This window comes from Mixophyes fleayi, chromosome 7, assembly GCF_038048845.1.
Source record: "Mixophyes fleayi isolate aMixFle1 chromosome 7, aMixFle1.hap1, whole genome shotgun sequence".
NCBI lineage: Eukaryota > Metazoa > Chordata > Amphibia > Anura > Limnodynastidae > Mixophyes > Mixophyes fleayi.
In genome coordinates this window covers 12,756,661-12,774,579 of record NC_134408.1, presented here as the reverse complement: position 1 = coordinate 12,774,579, position 17,919 = coordinate 12,756,661, and the positions used below count along the sequence as shown (strand labels likewise).

At 38.4% G+C, this 17,919-nt stretch overlaps 2 protein-coding genes across 2 annotated transcripts; both read right to left on the bottom strand.

The window, feature by feature from the left end:
- Positions 1-268: 268 nt before the first annotated feature.
- On the bottom strand, positions 269-9,830 carry LOC142098456 (butyrophilin subfamily 2 member A2-like). The gene is made up of 3 exons (XM_075181301.1): positions 9,795-9,830; positions 8,841-8,921; positions 269-946 (listed from the first exon to the last, which is right to left on the bottom strand). The coding sequence occupies exons 1-3, from the start codon at positions 9,828-9,830 to the stop codon at positions 269-271; spliced, it is 795 nt and encodes a 264-aa protein (XP_075037402.1).
- A 3,290-nt stretch (positions 9,831-13,120) lies between these two features.
- On the bottom strand, positions 13,121-14,702 carry LOC142098624 (E3 ubiquitin/ISG15 ligase TRIM25-like). Its single transcript, XM_075181458.1, has one exon. The coding sequence runs from the start codon at positions 14,700-14,702 to the stop codon at positions 13,131-13,133; it is 1,572 nt and encodes a 523-aa protein (XP_075037559.1). The 3' UTR covers positions 13,121-13,130.
- Between the last annotated feature and the right edge of the window lie 3,217 nt (positions 14,703-17,919).

Sequence of the window (17,919 nt, the reverse complement as noted above, 5' to 3'; positions counted from 1 at the left end):
CGGTGTATATATATATATATATAACAAACTCAGTTATTTTATGCAAGTCAATATTTATTATTTAAACATAGAACCCATCAGAATGTAATATATATATATTACTTCATAATGTCAAGCTCAGGTCATCATCCAAATCTAAGACATTGTTCTTAAACTGCACCCAAAACTAAGCATTGCGAATCCTCAAAGCTTTAAAAAGTTCTTCTTCCCATATCTAGCAGGTCCGAGTGTAACCTCCAATGGTCACCTCAGCTCTGTGTTACAGTAATTACTGTATGATTTTGATGCAGGAATTATCAGACACATAGAACGCAGCATGCAGGGGCTCAGTGAATGTGGTAGTGAGGGTGTGTAAGTGTCTGATGGGGTCACACAGCTGATAGAAGGACAGACGTCCGGCATCATAGTCCAGATATATCCCCACTGTCTGCACAGGAACTAGATTTATTTCTTTTTCTATTTTATGTATGTTGTTATGACATGTTCCTAGCTTGTCAATATTGTACAGACCCCATGACTTGTCATTATAACCAATGTATGACTCCTTACCATCTATCTTTCTCTCCATACTATGACCGGCCACCCCTATCATCCATCTCTCTGCTTCTCTCACATCCACTTCCCAGTAATGTTTCCCAGATGAGAAACTACAGGAGCTTAATACCTGCCGGGATATAAACCTCTCAGGTCCATCTGGTCTGTTCTGATTTACCTTAGTATAAGAAGCAGATCTGAGATCATCTGATATAATAATGTAATTAGAGGCTGTTTTTATATCTAGTAATATGTCTGATTTCTCCACCACTGAGAACTGTCTCTTTATCTTTAGATCAATCAGATTATCAGCAACGTGTGAAAGTTCCCTGTGTAATTGTGAGATTATTCCCTCATCCAGACATTCAGCATCTCTTACATCATTGCAGTGCTTTCTGATACAGCAAGCGGACTGTGTACATTTAATGGAATGAACTATTTATACCCACGAATGTCACTCATTTGGAATGCACCCCATGTAGAAGTCACTTTGCGAAACGCGTTTGTCACACCTGGAACGTTGCTGCTTATCTGAGGCAATTTGGACTCTGGGACTCTCCGTTTCCTGGTCAGGGGTGTCTCATTGATTACAAGATCTCATTTGGACGCCTTACAGATAAGCTTGATGTTTTAATTGAATTTACGCCTAATGCACTAACACTGTATCATTTTATGTTCATTAAACATACTTTCTATTTGAAATTTATGAATCTGGATTTCTGAATGATAATCTAAAGTCCCAGTATATAACATATTCTGGTACACATATGCAGCTACAACATCTGAATATTCCTAATTTTTCAAATATACTACACTATGATATACTACACTATGATATACTACACTATAATATACTACACTATGATATACTACACTATGAAATACTACACTATAATATACTACAGTATAATATACTACACTATGATATAATACACTATGATATACTACACTATGATATACTACACTATAATATACTACAGTATAATATACTACACTATGATATAATACACTATGATATACTACACTATGATATACTACACTGATATACTACACTATGATATAATACACTATGATATACTACACTATGATACACTACACACTATAATATACTACACTATGATATACTACACACTATAATATACTACACTATGATATAATACACTATGATATACTACACTATGATATACTACACTATAATATACTACACTATGATATACTACACTATGATATACTACACTATGATACACTACACACTATAATATACTACACTATGATATACTACACTATGATATAATACACTATGATATACTACACTATGATACACTACACTATGATATACTACACTATGATATACTACACTATAATATACTACACTATGATATACTACACTATGATATACTACATTATATTATGATACACTATAATATATTACACAATAATATTTCCTATTTTCTTATGAACCAGACAGCACATTACTTAAGAAACATTTCAGTCAAACATTTGAAAGAAAACAAATAAAGAGACATCAGATAAGCTTTATATTTATTTCTCTTTGGTACGTGGATATTGATTAGAGCACATTACTGTTTACTGACATTTGTTGGATAATACTACACTATATTTGCCACTTTTCTCTTGTATGATATATATATATATATATATATATATATATATATATATATATATATATATATATATGTATATACACATACCGTATATACTCGAGTATAAGCCGACCCGAATATAAGCCGAGGCACCTAATTTTACCACAAAATACTGGGAAAACTTATTGACTCAAGTATAAGCCTAAGTTGAGAAAGAGAGAAAAGCTGTCAATGGGGAGCAATAGCTACATTTAAGATCTCATTGTTCATGGCCTTATCTGTGTGGAGTTTGTATGTTCTCCCTGTGTTTGCGTGGCTTTCCTCCGGGTGCTCCGGTTTCCTCCCACACTCCAAAAACGTACTAGTAGGTTAATTGGCTGCTATCAAAATTGACCCTAGTCTCTCACTCTCTCTCTCTATGTCTGTCTGTGTGTGTGTGTGTTAGGGAATTTAGACTGTAAGCTCCAATGGGGCAGGGAATGATGTGAATGAGTTCTCTGTACAGCGCTGCGGAATCAGTGGCGCTATATAAATAAATGGTGATGATGATGATGATGATGATGAAGTAATTATCACAACTAATCCATCACACAATCAGTCCTTTGAGTGACTAAAGGGGTAAATTTAATTTCATAATGAAATTATTCTGCCAAAAATTAATTTTTAATTAAGTGGGGCAGTAATATTATATAATGAAATGAAGGGTTCAATATTATTTTATAATGAAATTAAGGGGGAGATAAGTATGATGGGGCAAAATTTATATCAAGATGTGGGCACCATTTATATTATATACTTGGTGCACTAAGATTGCCAGAAGACTACTATTGCCAGCATGCACATGGACGCAATTTCATGTTGACACAATTTTCTTGGTAAATTGCGATATTAAGTGATTTTTATTTATTGCCGCCATTGATCAATTTTTTTTATTACGCCTATCATTAGGTCTCTACTAACCCTTCTCTATAACTATCTCTTTTGATCTCTGTCCGTTTAAGATATACTACTAGGATAAGAAGCAGACCTAGGATGCTCCATTGTCACCTCAACTGTGTTTAAATCACCAGATCCCTTTTTTGCTCCCTACCCTGCGCCAACACTGAGAGTCCTGGAGACTGCTCTGGTGCGACAACACCCAGCCGACCACCATGATCATCTACAGGATATCATCAACGGAGATTAAATGTTCTCTGTCATCTACAAAATAACTGACACTACAGTGGGGGAACAGGGGTCACCAGAGAACAAGGTGCAAATGATGATGTTTTCATTGGTGGAAATGTGTCTGCTGAGAGGGTGGAAGAGGGGGCAGGATCAGCAATAGTCAGAGGGGTTAATTTGATATTAAACTATAAGCTTCAGAAAACTTGCTTCACCAAGGAGTCATACATAAAGTATATCAAGGCAAATATAAAAGTAATCAAATCCTAACTTGATAAAACTACCCATGAAAGAGTAAAGGCTTTCGTGACTGTAGCTGGAGAAAAAGTCAAAGACATTCTTGGGAAGTTTTCACAGAAGAGATGATGAAGCCAGAAGGAATGGTGACATTGTTGGATCCCCTTGAGGATGGTCTAACCCCCTAGTTGTCTTCCTTCAACTACGGACTGGAGATTGGAAAAGTTTAGTGGAATTTGGATTATCTGTCATATCCAACTGCTGCTGCTTCCCAGCTGTACAACACTAGGATTTAGCAAAGACTTAAGACCAATTGAAACTGAACTGTTACCATCAAGCTTCATTTATTTTGACCATAAATTATTGGAGTTTAAAATCTTTAAGAAAAACTACAATGGGCTGGCCAGGGAGTGCCCTCTGTCTGTCTCATGGCTGCCAAACTCTGCAAAGTACAGTACAGTGCAGACGCAGGCCAGGCTGGCCACAAAATACAAATTGCACCTGCCCAACCCACCTGACCCCACCGTTGGGGTCAGACCAGGCTTTTGGTTGCTACCCGGCGGTTTCTTATTGATTAGGAGAGTAAAGGAAGCAAGTGAGAGCGTACCCTAATTGTTTAATAACATGGTACAAAAACATACAATCTGCTGTAACTCATAGCAGCCAAAAAGTTGTCCGGTTTCATTTGTCTGATTAGCGTAGACTGGGTAATGCTGAGATCTGATTGGTGGCTGTGGGTTAAAGTACATCATTGGTCTTTGTACCATGCTGTTAAACTATCCACATGGCCTAAATTCAAGCACAATTAATAATTTGAATATTATTTGAATTTCTGAATGTATTTTTTAAATTTCAGAGATTTGCTTTATCTAAAAGCATTGCAACAACAGATATGTTTATGTTCCCATTTGCTTTAATATTGATGTTGATTGAGCTCTATCATTCCACCACTGTCTTATAACACTGGTAAAATTGCATGGAGACATTTGCGGAGGAGAAGCTTGCAGTGGCCAGCCGTAGAGTGAAGTGAGGGCGTACTTTGGTGCAGAGTAGGTATACAGGTGCGCCTGGTTTTGGGGACTGAGATTATTGAAATGACATAATGGGGTGAAAAGAGCACACTCCTAGGGGAATTCCTTGCTGTGCGGAGCGACACAGAGAGGCACATCCTTTTCATCTAGGCAAAAGGACTTGGATTTTCAGTCCTGAGCTGGAGGAGATCGGTTTACTTCTCTCCCAGTGTTTTTAATAGTACAAACTCTGCATGGTTTCTTTTTTTTAACTTAAATAGTAAAGGGTGAAGGTTAATTGATACTAAAGTGGGGAGCAACACAACTGCATTGTAGGAAGTAATATTTAACATTTAACTGTAGCTTATAAACATAGTTCCTGTACTGGTACCAGGGTTCCCAGGTGTTGGGGTGTGTCATGATAGTATTGTTCTACAATACATTCCAGATACAATTAGTTTAGGCATTCCTAGATGGGTGGTAGATTTCTTCTATTCTTTATCTTCAAGGTATTTTGCCATATTATATAATAGTATTATCAACCATTCCTCTGATGTGTTCAAATTTTTCAAAGGATTTACTAGTGGATCACAAGGTTTTAGAATGTATGTGATTTGTTCAATCAAATCTATAGTTTATACACAATTGACGCTATCTACCCACGTTTTAAATCCAGTTTTAGAGAACCATGAGACTGTGTGATTCAACGAGCTGCAAGAAAATAATTTTGAAAGATGGTGAAGTGTTTGGAATAAATGCGATAATCTGGATTAAATATTCATTTAAATTACATTTTCGCTGCCAAACTACAAATGATATAATGTATTGCTGCTGTCTTAGTGGATAGCGATCAGTGTGAGACTATAGTTCACTTAAAATAATTGTGCATAATCTTATAGTTATAGATAGTCTGATATACTCCCAAATATTAAATTGCTAAGGGACGTCACAGAGACTTAAATTTTGATTCTAACCCTACTAATATTTAATGAGGTACAATATATGGAGAATTCCGAATTTGGATAATTTATTTTATATCCTGAAAGAGTACCATATTTATTTAATTCTACAAATAAGTTGGGAAGTGAGATTGCTAAGGTGAGAAGTATGCAATCACAAAAAAAACCCCTGAGATTTTGCTTTCTTCTGATTTCAGCTGCTCAAAACAAAAGGACAAAAATAATGGAAATAAAAGACACCTTTGTCTTGTGCCATTGCCCAAAATGAACCAGTTTGAGTTCAAACCATTTGCAGGGCCGGTGCTAGGGTCCACGGCGCCCTAGGCATTTTTAAAAAAGCGCCCCCCCCCCCGCAAAAATCACCGCCCTCCCCCCCCCCGCAAAAATCGCCTCCCTCCTGCCTCCTCTTCTTACCTTGTCTCACCACCGCCGCCTCTCTGCTCTGTCTCCTCCCCTCCACTCACTGACACTAGTAAGTGGAGGGGAGGAGACGGAGCAGAGAGGCGGCGGTGGTGACAAAATAGCCTCTTCCCCCCCTCCCCGTCCATCTGAATGCTGTGCGGCGGCCGTGACAGGTATGGTCAGCGGTCGCCGCACAGTTTTAAAGTATTTTAGAATACTGTGGCGCCCTCCAGGCGCCCTCCAGAGCCCGGCGCCCTAGGCAAGTGCCTAACCTTGCCTAATGGGAGCGCCGGGCCTGACCATTTGTCATAACGAGAGATAAAGGTTTTTAATATAGAGGTTGAATATCTTGCAAAAAGATCTCCCTGAAATCCAAACTTTTTAGTGTAGAAAACATAAAGGGCCAAGATACACGGTCAAGTGCTTTTTCCTCATCTACCACTAAAGGGGGAGTTTGATTTTATTGATATGATAGATGAGGTTTAACTTTCTCCTTTTATCTGTTGCTTAATCTGCAGGGACAAAACCCAGTTGGTCTGAGTCAATGAGAGTGGTCAAATTATTGTTACATTTGTTCGACAGTTCAGGGGGAAACTATGTTTATAATTAGAGCATCTGATGGGATCTTTGTTGGGTTTTGTAATTACGATTATTCTGGATTTGATTAAATCTGTGTGTAATATATAGATAAAAACTGAACTAGCTGAGGAATGAATTTTTGTAGAAATGTCGTATAGTAAGTCATTGAGAAGCGGTCAAGGACAGAAGTTTTAGATGTTTTTTGTATTTTTAAGGATATCTTCCTCTGAACTGTGTTGGTTGAACCTCTGGAAGGAGCTTCAGTTATTTTAGGTAAATTACAAGATGACAAATACTGTTGAGATTACTGAGTGTATTGATCGAGAGTGAGCCCTGCAGATTGCATGATTCTAGGGTCGCATTCAAGATATCTCTCACACCATTAATGGCCTTTTGCTCTCAGCTTGTTCGCTTAGGGAGCATCTTATGCTTTTGTCATAAGATGTTTTGATTAAGCCATCACAAACTTCTTTCGTTCATTCCAGCTAACAAGAAATGCATTTCTCCTCTCAATAGATATTCAGTTGTTTACAGACTCTGTTGGATCAAAAAATTGTTTATGAGCCTATTCAAATCTGCAATGTTAAAGAGTTTATTTTTGCAAGGAATGATGAGGATGTTTGTTTCCAGATTCCTGCCTTCATCTATCTGCCTCCTATATGTACTATCAGTCTGAAAGTCCATCTATATTACTTCATAGTGTGCAGGTCGCTTCTCTGAGATCTCTTCTTTTCACTATTGAAGAAGGTGCCACGTAGAGCATCCCAAGGAGGGTCCAAGTCCTTGGGTTTAGAACAGTTTTAGATAAATCTGATGGGTTGATAAGGTAATTTTTGTGCACTGGTAACTATCAGTCCTGGGATGTTCCTTATATGGAGGTTTTTGTGACTTTCTCGATTTTCCAAGTCATTGATCATCTTCTTAAGGAATTCTATTTCTCTGTTCAGGTATCCATATGTTTTTTCCATTTCAAACTGAAATTACATGCTTAGGTTAGGTTTTTGCAGTGATATTATTCCTCCACTGCCTTCTGAATTTCAGTTGCAAAGTGTTACGGGCTCCCGCTGGAAACTAGATAATATATTAGAACAAGGCAGATATAGGTCTTCACCTATAGCAAGACGCCTATCCTGTAGAGCGTGATATGCTCACAGGTACTCGGTACTCAAGTGCAAAGCGCTTGGTAGGATCTGCACTCGATCTGCATTAAGGTCAATAATAGTACAAACTCTGCATGGTTTTAGGGTTATTCCTGCTCTGCAGGAACTGTGAACTGTTTTTTGTGGCTTTGTGTTTCACATATATATTTTTGTACTAGCCTTTTTGTGCTGAATTCACCTATACTTGCATTATTACCTATTACACTAGTCTCTCACCCACCTGTACCTCTTGTGTGTATATTCTTCTACACCAGCACACTAACATCTAGTGCAGTGGTCAGGGAACAGGGGTAAATTACCCCAAATGGGGTAAAAATTAAATTCCTGGGGGTAATGCTGCCGATTCACATGCTGTCAGTTGGATTGTAGACCCCTTTAAATGTGAAATTGCTGTTGTACCAGAAGAGCCTCAAGGGTTGGCAGAGGCACTTCTTGAGCTTTGATACAATAATGAAGCACGTATTGTATTTGAAAACAAAGCAGATCTGTCATATTTTTGGATGTCAGCAGCTGCAAAGGCATCAAAATTGCACATGAGGAGGCAGTCAAAAAGCTGCTGCCTTTTGCAACAACCTACCTTTGCGAACAAGGATTTTCCACTCTAACGAACATAAAAACAAAGCAGAGAAATCGATTGGACGCTGAAGACTGTATCCAAATTGCTCTGACATCAACATACCCCAATATTGATGCTCTGGTATCAAAAATGAAGCAACATCATTTCTCCAAAACCTGAAGTTTTGAAGTTGAAGCTTTCAAAGAAATTTTGAATAGATTCAATAAAATTTTGAATTCCAATAATTAATAATATATAATTTCCTTCCTTTCAAATCAAGGGGGTAACGTCGGCGTATCTAAATATATTTGGGGGTAAAAGGTAAAAAAGTTCCCTGACCCCTGATCTAGTGTTTGCACCACACCTTGCTCCTTTGGGAATAATTTTCTATACTTACCGGTGAGAGGGTCAGAATCCCCCTCACATTCCCTTATTGAAAGCATTCAAATGTTTTCATATAGGAAGCGCTGATTAATCACTATCTCATTATTTAATCAGATATATGTGATTTCTAAAACAAATATTAATCATAATAAAATAAATAAAATAATTAGTAAATAGGATTTTTTGTAAAATATATAAAAGCTAGATGAAGTCCTCCAATAATTTCAGGTATTATACGATGTTGGAGATACCTGACCGGACGTTTTGGATTTCATTCCGCAGTCCCAGGATCTATTCACGTTGTCTGTGGTGCCTTGCAACTCATCCAACATCTGTAGAAGAAACAAAAGCAAAAGATTTTAGTCACAATAATTGATTTTTTAAAAATTATTAGTTATTACATCATTACACACTACATGCATCATTTAGTATGATCAGCCCCATCTACCTACCCGATGACTATTTACATTTTATTGGACTGATGAAGGACTACAGTGACCCTGATGTTGGTCCTACTGCACAATTAGCCATCCAGATGCTCAGGTCTGTGGCCTACCATTTGTGACACTACCCTCCTGGTCTAATAAGATTCCTTGGTCTAATAGGAGCTTCAAATTTGTATTGACAGACATCGCGATGACGTCACCCTGCAGTGCCGAACACTTCTTCAATCGGAATGCCTTGCTGTCAGCATGGTGATCCAATCGGAGATCTCCATCGTCGGATTAAAGGTAACTCTGTTTAATTATCATTCGGGTTTTCATTATTTTGGAATTTTTTTTGCAGGGATTGTCTGTGTCGGAATTGTGGTAATCGTAGAAACGATTACCACCGCTAGTTAGGGAGCTCACCTTTATGCACACCTGTTAATAGCTATACACAACACACTGCAGTCAACCACCCAGGCAAACAAAGGTTATATACAAATTTTAACATGTTACATGCCCACTGTGTGAAAATGCATTATTTAAATATAGTAATCCAATCAGATTGTAATGTATATTATCTCAGATCATGTAGATTAAATGCTTATTTTCCAAATCCATAGCATTATTCTTAAGGAACTGCACCCAGAATTTAAACTTTAGCTTCAATCCTAAAATACTAGCATAAAAAATAATAACAAGCTGACACAAATAATATATAGCACTATGATTTTCTTAACTTTCTAAATAAGAGTAATAAACAATTCCCTGGATATATACCTGTTGATTGAGGAGAACGGTCATGTTTTTCATCATTTTAACGAACCTGAAATAATTGATTCCAAAACTTAAGTTTCAGAAACCAATACTAACTGTGCACCGTAGATGGCAGTAGTACTGTACCTAAGTAAAAAATGTGAACTGTATGTGCTATATTTGTTAGATTTACAGTTGCTTATCTATAAACAAAATACAATGTAGAGCCTATTTCACATTTCTACAGTCTCTCTAAGTGGTCTATATAATTTTTTATCTGATTTCATGTCTAACATCATGGTCTGAGAATGTGAAACAAAGATCCACACATAAAGTTACAATACATCATCTCATACATGCAGTGACAATATATTCATGTACACCTACAGGGCCTCATGTAGAGTTGATTGTAAGGATAATTTTTTTTGCATAATATACATAATGTTACAATGCACATGTACACAAATTTTGCTCCTTCTGCACATCTTACACTTTTATGAAGGGGTGTAAGTGCATCAGAAGTACAGTAAGTGCCAACTATGCGGGTTATTTTATTAGTCCTATTTGTGTCTTAGTCGCAGCAGCCATTGTAGTAGCAATAGCGATGTCAACTTAATTAAAATGGCAACTTGGTTGCTCTGCAGATAGTGGGCGTCTGTCTCATTAGCATCCTGATGTCTTCTTCTGCAGCCCCATGTGATGTGCCAGTCAGTGTGGAAAACAGCTTAAAATTTATATAAAAAGAAAATCAGACCATGAGGGTAACAATTTCTCAGTGGCTGAACTGAACCTGAATGTAAAATACAGGGACATGCACCTTGCTGGATGAAGTTGGTGGTCTATAGGGTCAACTGCCACAAAATTTGGCACAGACTGGGGGTGCAGCGCGACATCTGCCAAGTCCAAAGGAAAACGAATGATCTCACCTGAAGACAGTCAGATCTGCCTCTGCGGAGGAGTATTAGGCATTGTAGGATTTCATATTTGTATGTTTACATCAAACACAGCACTTGTTAGGGTGTTTTAAAAAAACCAATTTGTGATGATTATAGTTTGTCTAAAACATTGTAAACATTTTTTTCTGTACATTTTGGGGAAAAGGTTTTTAAGGTTCTTGAATGACCTCCCAAAAATAGATAGATAGATAATATATTATTAAATAGATAGATTGACCATTCAGACTTTGTTATAAATGGTTACTAAGAACCACATGTGTGGCATAATATTTTTTCTTGCCAGAAATCCTGAGTCCCATTTAAAAATTAATATTCTTGTTGTCGCACTTTTAAGTGTACAAAGTGTGCCCCTGCCTTCCTCACCCACATGCAAGAAGTACATTGTACATGTACATTGAATATGTTCTATCCCTACCTGGTCCAGAAGAGGAGATCCAAATCCAGCAGGCCCAGAGTAGTAGCCCCATAGGCTGAGCCCCACACCCCAGCATGCCCAGAAGAGGAGTAGGCCCACACCATAGTATGCCCAGACGATGAGCCCCACACCCTGACATGCCCTCAAGAGAAGGAGCTCCACATCATGGTACCCCCATAGGAGGACCCCAGCATGCCCAGAGGAGGAGTAGCCCCACATGATATTAGGGCCAGATGAAGAGTCCCTCTCCCCGACATGCCCTCAAGAGGAGGAGCCCAACACCATGGTAAGTCCAGAGGAGAAACCCCACACCCCATCATGCTCAGAATAGGAGGAGCCCAACACCTTGGCATGTCCAGAAGAGGAGGAGCTCCGCACCATGGTAGGCCCAGAAGAGGAGGAGCTCCGCACCATGGTAGGCCCAGAAGAGGAGGAGCTCCGCACCATGGTAGGCCCAGAAGAGGAGGAGCTCCGCACCATGGTAGGCCCAGAGGAGGAGGCAGAAGAGGAGTAATATGAGGTGGGCCTGGTCTCCTCTACCTCTGATTTAAAGGTGGAGATGGAGGTGGAGGACGAACCACCGTGCCCCCCAACCAGGTAACTATTATAGAGTCAATACCAGAAAGAATGTATATGTCTGATATATTATTCATGTAACTGGAAGCATTTGTAGTATAAAGTAGTCACATATGACATATGCAGGCTAAAAATATTTAATTAATGCAACCCCCCATATACATTTCTAAAATAAAACTACAGCTCCTAAGACAAAGCTGTAATTCCCCCCCCCCTTCTCCACCCATCCTCCCTTTCTTGACTTGTTTGCCCCCTCCCCCATCTATACAAATGACTCTCACACGCAATTCTTAATTTATAAGCCAATATGTTTATTGAAGTGCTTAGAAGACAATGGTCTATTAATTGTGTATAATTTTGCCACATGAATAATATATCAAACATTTTGCTAGATAGATAGATAGATAGATAGATAGATAGATATCATTTTCCTTGACTTGCCTGTTTCTCAGTAATTACTTTCAGTAAAGATAATTCTATGGGAGGCATGGACAATTATGGACAATTATAATCCAAGATGTGAAAAAAATCGTCTACTGGATGATTAAAGTTGCTGGAGATTTTTGTTTTGGTTTATAAGTAAAGTTTTTTGGTTAAAAAACCAATGTGTCTTTTTTCACATATAATGACATAATCTTGTAGGGATTTAGTGTCAGTTTCACACAAGCGTTAATTTGGGATATATAATACAGAAGATATTTCATAATAAAAATGTTGATAATTGATGTATTGAGGGAACAATTCATAAAAGAATACAACTGCACAAACACAAAATTACATCTGATTCATTGCATAACTACTGTGTTGATTAAGAGTTGTATCAAAAAAATGATAACTGCACAACACAAAATTAAAAGATTTAAATGCTTGCCGCACAATATTTAATAAGACATGCATGGTGGTGTTTTAAAGTTGTCATTATAGATAAACAGTGATAAATATATTATTGTGTAACAAGTATAATCTTAATATCACAAGTATTACATATAAAGGTTTAATCCCACTTTAATTATAAATTACTGTGATCAATTAACTCACCCCTGTTGCATGAGAAGTTCACTAAGTTATAAACTATAAAGTTCTACTTTGCAAGGGTGCAGCTGTTCCCCATATCTAGCAGGTCCTACTGTAGCCTCCATTGGTCACCACAGCTCTGTTCTCTGCTACTAAGGGGGCCTGTTCCACACAAAAGTTTGGGTGGGAGTTACTATGTGACAGACACATATATAAATTCAAGAACAATCAGATCTCAACTCAACAACAGTCTTGTGTCAGTCCTTGTAATTACGTTCATGATAGCTGGTAATTTGAAAAAAAAATTAAAAAAATACATTATAACAATATAATTGATTTGTTTTATAGTAAAAAAAACATATATTTTGTGTCTTGCAAGGACTCTCCTTATTACAGTATTCACTTTATGATTTTGACACAGGAATTAAACACATAGAAGGCAGCATGCACAGGCTCGGTGAAGGTGGCAGTGAAGGTGTGTAAGTGTCTGATGGGGTCACACAGCTGATAGAAGGACAGACGTCCGGCCTCATAGTCCAGATATATCCCCACTGTCTGCACAGGAGAACCTAAATTTATTTCATTTAATTCTTTATGTATATTGTTATGACATGTTTTAAGGTGTTTCACAAAGGACAGACCCCATGATTTGTCATTATAACCAATGTATGATTCATTACCCACTATCTTTCTCTCTATACTCTGACTGGAGAGCCCAATGAGCCATTTCTCTTCCCTACTCACATCCACTTCCCAGTAATGTCTCCCAGTTGAGAAACTACGAGTGCTTAAAACCTGCTTGGATTTAAATCTCTCTGGTCCATCTGGTCTGTTCTGATTTACATCAGTATAGGAAGCAGTTCTCCAATCCTCTGATATAATAATGTGATTACAGGCTGTGTTTATATCCAGTAATATGTCTGATTTTTTTATCACTGAGAACTGTCTGTTTCTCTTTAGATCAATCAGACTATCAACAACTTGTGAAAGTCCCTGTTGTATCATCTGTGAGATAATTCTCTCATCGACACATCCAGCAACTCTTCCATCACTGATGACATCACAGCGCCTGTCACTGATGACATCACCTTCTATTTTTTTCTTCAACACAGTTAATGGATCTGTGATTGTACACAACTTCTCAATTCTAATAATCTTCCTGGACAGCTCGTCCTTCTGTATTTCCAGCTGTGAGATCAGATCAGAGACTGAGAGTGAGATCTTCTCTTCCTGTCTGGAGATCTCACTCAGGACTCCTCTCTCCAGAGTGTCTAACTTCTCCCTGATGTCTCTAAACAGACCAGTGACTCTCTCAGTGACACCAGAGGCTTTTTCCTTCTCCTCTCTCCTGTGACTCTGCAGCCTCTGGACTCTTCTCTCAGTTTCCTCTCTCTCAGACTTCAGGGTCTCAGTAACATTTCTCAGTGTTTCTTTTTTATTCTCTGAGGCCACATCTAGAGGCTCCACTTGGTGACCCCGGTGGTCTCCAGCCACCCAGCAGGACATACAGATAGTGGCTGAATCCTCAGAGCAGTAATATTTCACAATCTCCTTATGTACAGAACATTTTCTGTCCTTAAACGAAACAGTGGGTTCAGTTATAACATGTTCAGCGGCTTTATTGTGTTTACTTAAATGTTTATCACAAAAAGAAGCTTCACAGAGCAGACATGATTTAGTAGCCGGTACAGGAGAGTCACAGTAAGTACAGAAGATCTTGGTCTCTGGCTGAGTAGATAGAAAACGCTCCACAGTGTTACTCAAATTCCTGTTCTTCTCCAGTATAGGACGCTTACGATACTCTGTTCTGCAATCAGGACAGGAATAAACTCCAGACCGCGCATGAGTATCCATCATCTTCTCAATACAGACCCGGCAGAAGTTGTGTCCACATCTCAGGGATACAGGATCTGTATAATGGGTCAGGCAGATGGAGCAGCTCAGCTTGGTTCCCTGGTCTGCAGACGCCATACTAAAATTAAGGAATTAAGAAAACTTTCTTATGAACAATACATACCATATTCTCAAACTACCCACATCACTGCTACGTCCAGTAGTCAGAAATACATTTGGACTTAGGTAACTGAGCTTTGAAAGAGTTTGATCAGCCAAACGAAATGCATCAGCTGTTCAGTTATCCACTATCGGGAACAGACTGCTTTTCATTTATACAGAATATTATGGACCTCAGCTTTTATATGTGAACTAAGAAGGGAAGACCTAACATGATGGATGGTGGCCACCAGGGGGTAATTGTATCTCGATACTGATGATCTATTGCTTTCCATTTGCACTGTTGGATGTTCTATCCGTTACTACAGACATATAGTTTTCGTTCAATATAGGATCTCTTACTTAGGACTGAATGTTCTTAAGAAAGAGGTCTATGAAAATTTGATTCTCCTGTACATTATGGAACAATGGTGATGAAATTAAATACAGCTTTTGGATGCCCAAATCTAGCTCCGCTATAAACAGTTACCAAGATTCCAGTGTAGTTCTGACTATTGGGTGATATGGTTGATTGCATATAGATTAGTTTGCGATTAGGGTACATACTGTGTTATTTTAAATAAGTCTGATTTGTTTGTATGTTTTCAATAAATGATTTCTTTAAATCAGACGTTTATTATATATTATTACATTACATAAGTGTTACAAGAGTAGCTTGGGCATTCTCTTTATGGCACCATTCTCAGTCCCATGTTTGTCATTTTCTATGAGGGTTCGACAATAACCCTATTTGAGTAGTGATTAGATTAGCATTGCCTTATTGATTCTTATTTTTAACCTAACTTTTCCACCACTGTTGTTTTCCTAGACCTTGACATTTTTTTGTGCAAAACTTCCTTATGATAAAGATCAGTACAGAGGGCGGGGCTAAGCAGTCACGTCCACAGACAGAGATATGTAATGACAGGGATGTATGCCTGAGAGATATATACCATTATAATACACAAGTCATATTTATGTCTGTATAAACATTAAATTCTAATATCTTATGATAAAATCCATAAATTCTGATGTCATCACCTCAGTGTTCATAAGGAAACTTGTGTAATATAAGGAATAATGCACCTCGGAATTCTGTGATCCTGTGTGTTCTGATACCTGGGATTAGTAAGTCTCTCGATGTGTCTATCAGGACTTCTTACCTCAGTCTCTTGGCACAGTCCCTCCACCTGGATTTTGATTAAAGTCCTCAGGATAATAGATTGTTCTTCTCCTACCAAGGGTCCACTCAGCAAACCTCTCCTGGCACCCTGCACGCAGTCTCACACTAATAGAATGACAACTTGGAATATATAGGGATCAAAGTGCACACTGGTTATCAGTGAAATGGGCGGTCCTACAACATGATGAATAATAGTGATCCCAGTTATAATCTAGCAGTCTAACATTCCTCTATATAACTGTAAAACTTTTGCCCTCTTGGGGGTGGCAGACACATGTACAGTACAAAGGCAACACATTTTAGCACAGTAACTTCCCTTTTAGGGTAATTATAATCCACTAGCAGTTAATTTTACTCTAACTAACTGGTCGGTATGAAATATGTATATACAACACATCACAAGTTCAGTACTGAGCGCACAGTGAGCTGCATTTTTGGCGCAATTGTTAAACATGGGGGCGTGGATGTGATGCTGTTGCCTTTAGCCTCTCGGGGTCAGTGAAGGCAGCCTTATCAGGGCCTATTGTGGACAGTAACGGAGATAGAAGGCAGCATCCCACATGGTTCACACTAATAGTATCATCTATAGTAAAAGTGGTTTGCACTGTTAGTCATGTTGGCAGTAACAAAGTGAAAGACAGCAGCCATTGAAGGAGAGTCCAAACAAGTAACTTGGAGTGGAAGAATTATTTGCTGCTAGGCTGAGATACTAGTCTTAGGGGTATATGTACTAAACTGGGGGTTTGAAAAAGTGGAGATGTTGCCTATAGCAACCAATAAAATTCTAGCTATCATTTTGTACTAAATAAATGATAACTTGAATCTGATTGGTTGCTATTGTCAACATATCCACTTTTTCAAACCCGCAGTTTAGTAAATATACACCTTAGAGTGAAGAGCTTATGGATAGTGTGGGGAGTCCTGAAGATGGGATTTTGTGTTATGCCTTTTTGTACTGAGATATATTTTGCAAGGGCAATAGTGATTAGGGAGAGAGGGTGGTTAGTTTTGAGATACTGAGTTTGATCTCCTTCAAGTGATATAGTTTGCTGCTCTAACAAATAAAGCTGCTGAACAGAGAGAATTGAGCTTGTTACCCACCATTTTGTGTGACTACAATTCAGCCCATGAGAAGCAATCATTTTGAGTTTACAGAGAAAGTTGTGATATTTGCTATGGAAATCTGTAGCTGGATTTTTTCAAGTGGTTTATCCTGTTACCTGCTGTATGTGATTACACATTATTTATTCAAGTGACTGTTTGAATTCAAGGTGCTTTTTTGCACAGAGTGAGAGTGTGCTATTGTTTCTAGGGAAAATTGATAACACGATCACCAGGGATGTAAGAGGGATGTAAGTGGTCTCTCTTCAAAGGCACCTGTGTAAAGTACTGCGTCTAAGGATTATTATTATTATTATTATTATTACCATTTATTTATATAGCGCCACTAAGTCCGCAGCGCTGAACAGAGAACTCACTCACATCAGTCTCTGCCCCATTGGGGCTTACAGTCTAAATTTCCTAACACACACAGACAGACAGACACAAACACACACACGCACAGACTAGGGTCAATTTGTTAGCAATCAGTTTTTGGGAGTTTGGGAGGAAACCGGAGCACCCAGAGGAAACCCACACAAACACAGGGAGAACATACAAACTCCTCACAGATAAGGCCATGGCTGGGAATTGAACTCATGACCCCAGTGCTGGGAGGCAGAAGTGCTAACCACTTAGCCACTGTGCCTTGTTTATGCATAGGGATATATTGTGAAGGATCACATGTCACCAGTATGCACCAACTAGAGAGCTAAAAGTATTATTGGGCTTACATGTGTAAAGGGTTTGGGTGTGGCATAGTGTGTTGAGAACTGTGTAAAATGTGTAAAATACTGTGAAATTATTACAGTGGTATGTAAACTAACCTCTCAGGCCCCAAGAAAATGGGCACCGCTCATAAATATGGACAGCTGTTGCTATTCATTTAATATGGATTATTGACCTCCATCACTT

Bases quoted from the DNA above. Each gene is read 5' to 3' on its own strand.
- LOC142098456 (XM_075181301.1), bottom strand. From the start codon at position 9,830: ATGATGAAAAACATGACCGTTCTCCTCAATCAACAG. The intron at 8,922-9,794 runs GTATATATCCAG...TTTCTTCTACAG, and splicing joins CCGTTCTCCTCAATCAACAG to ATGTTGGATGAGTTGCAAGG. The intron at 947-8,840 runs GTATCTCCAACA...AAATGTACACAG, and splicing joins AATCCAAAACGTCCGGTCAG to TCCGCTTGCTGTATCAGAAA.
- LOC142098624 (XM_075181458.1), bottom strand. From the start codon at position 14,702: ATGGCGTCTGCAGACCAGGGAACCAAGCTGAGCTGCTCCATCTGCCTG.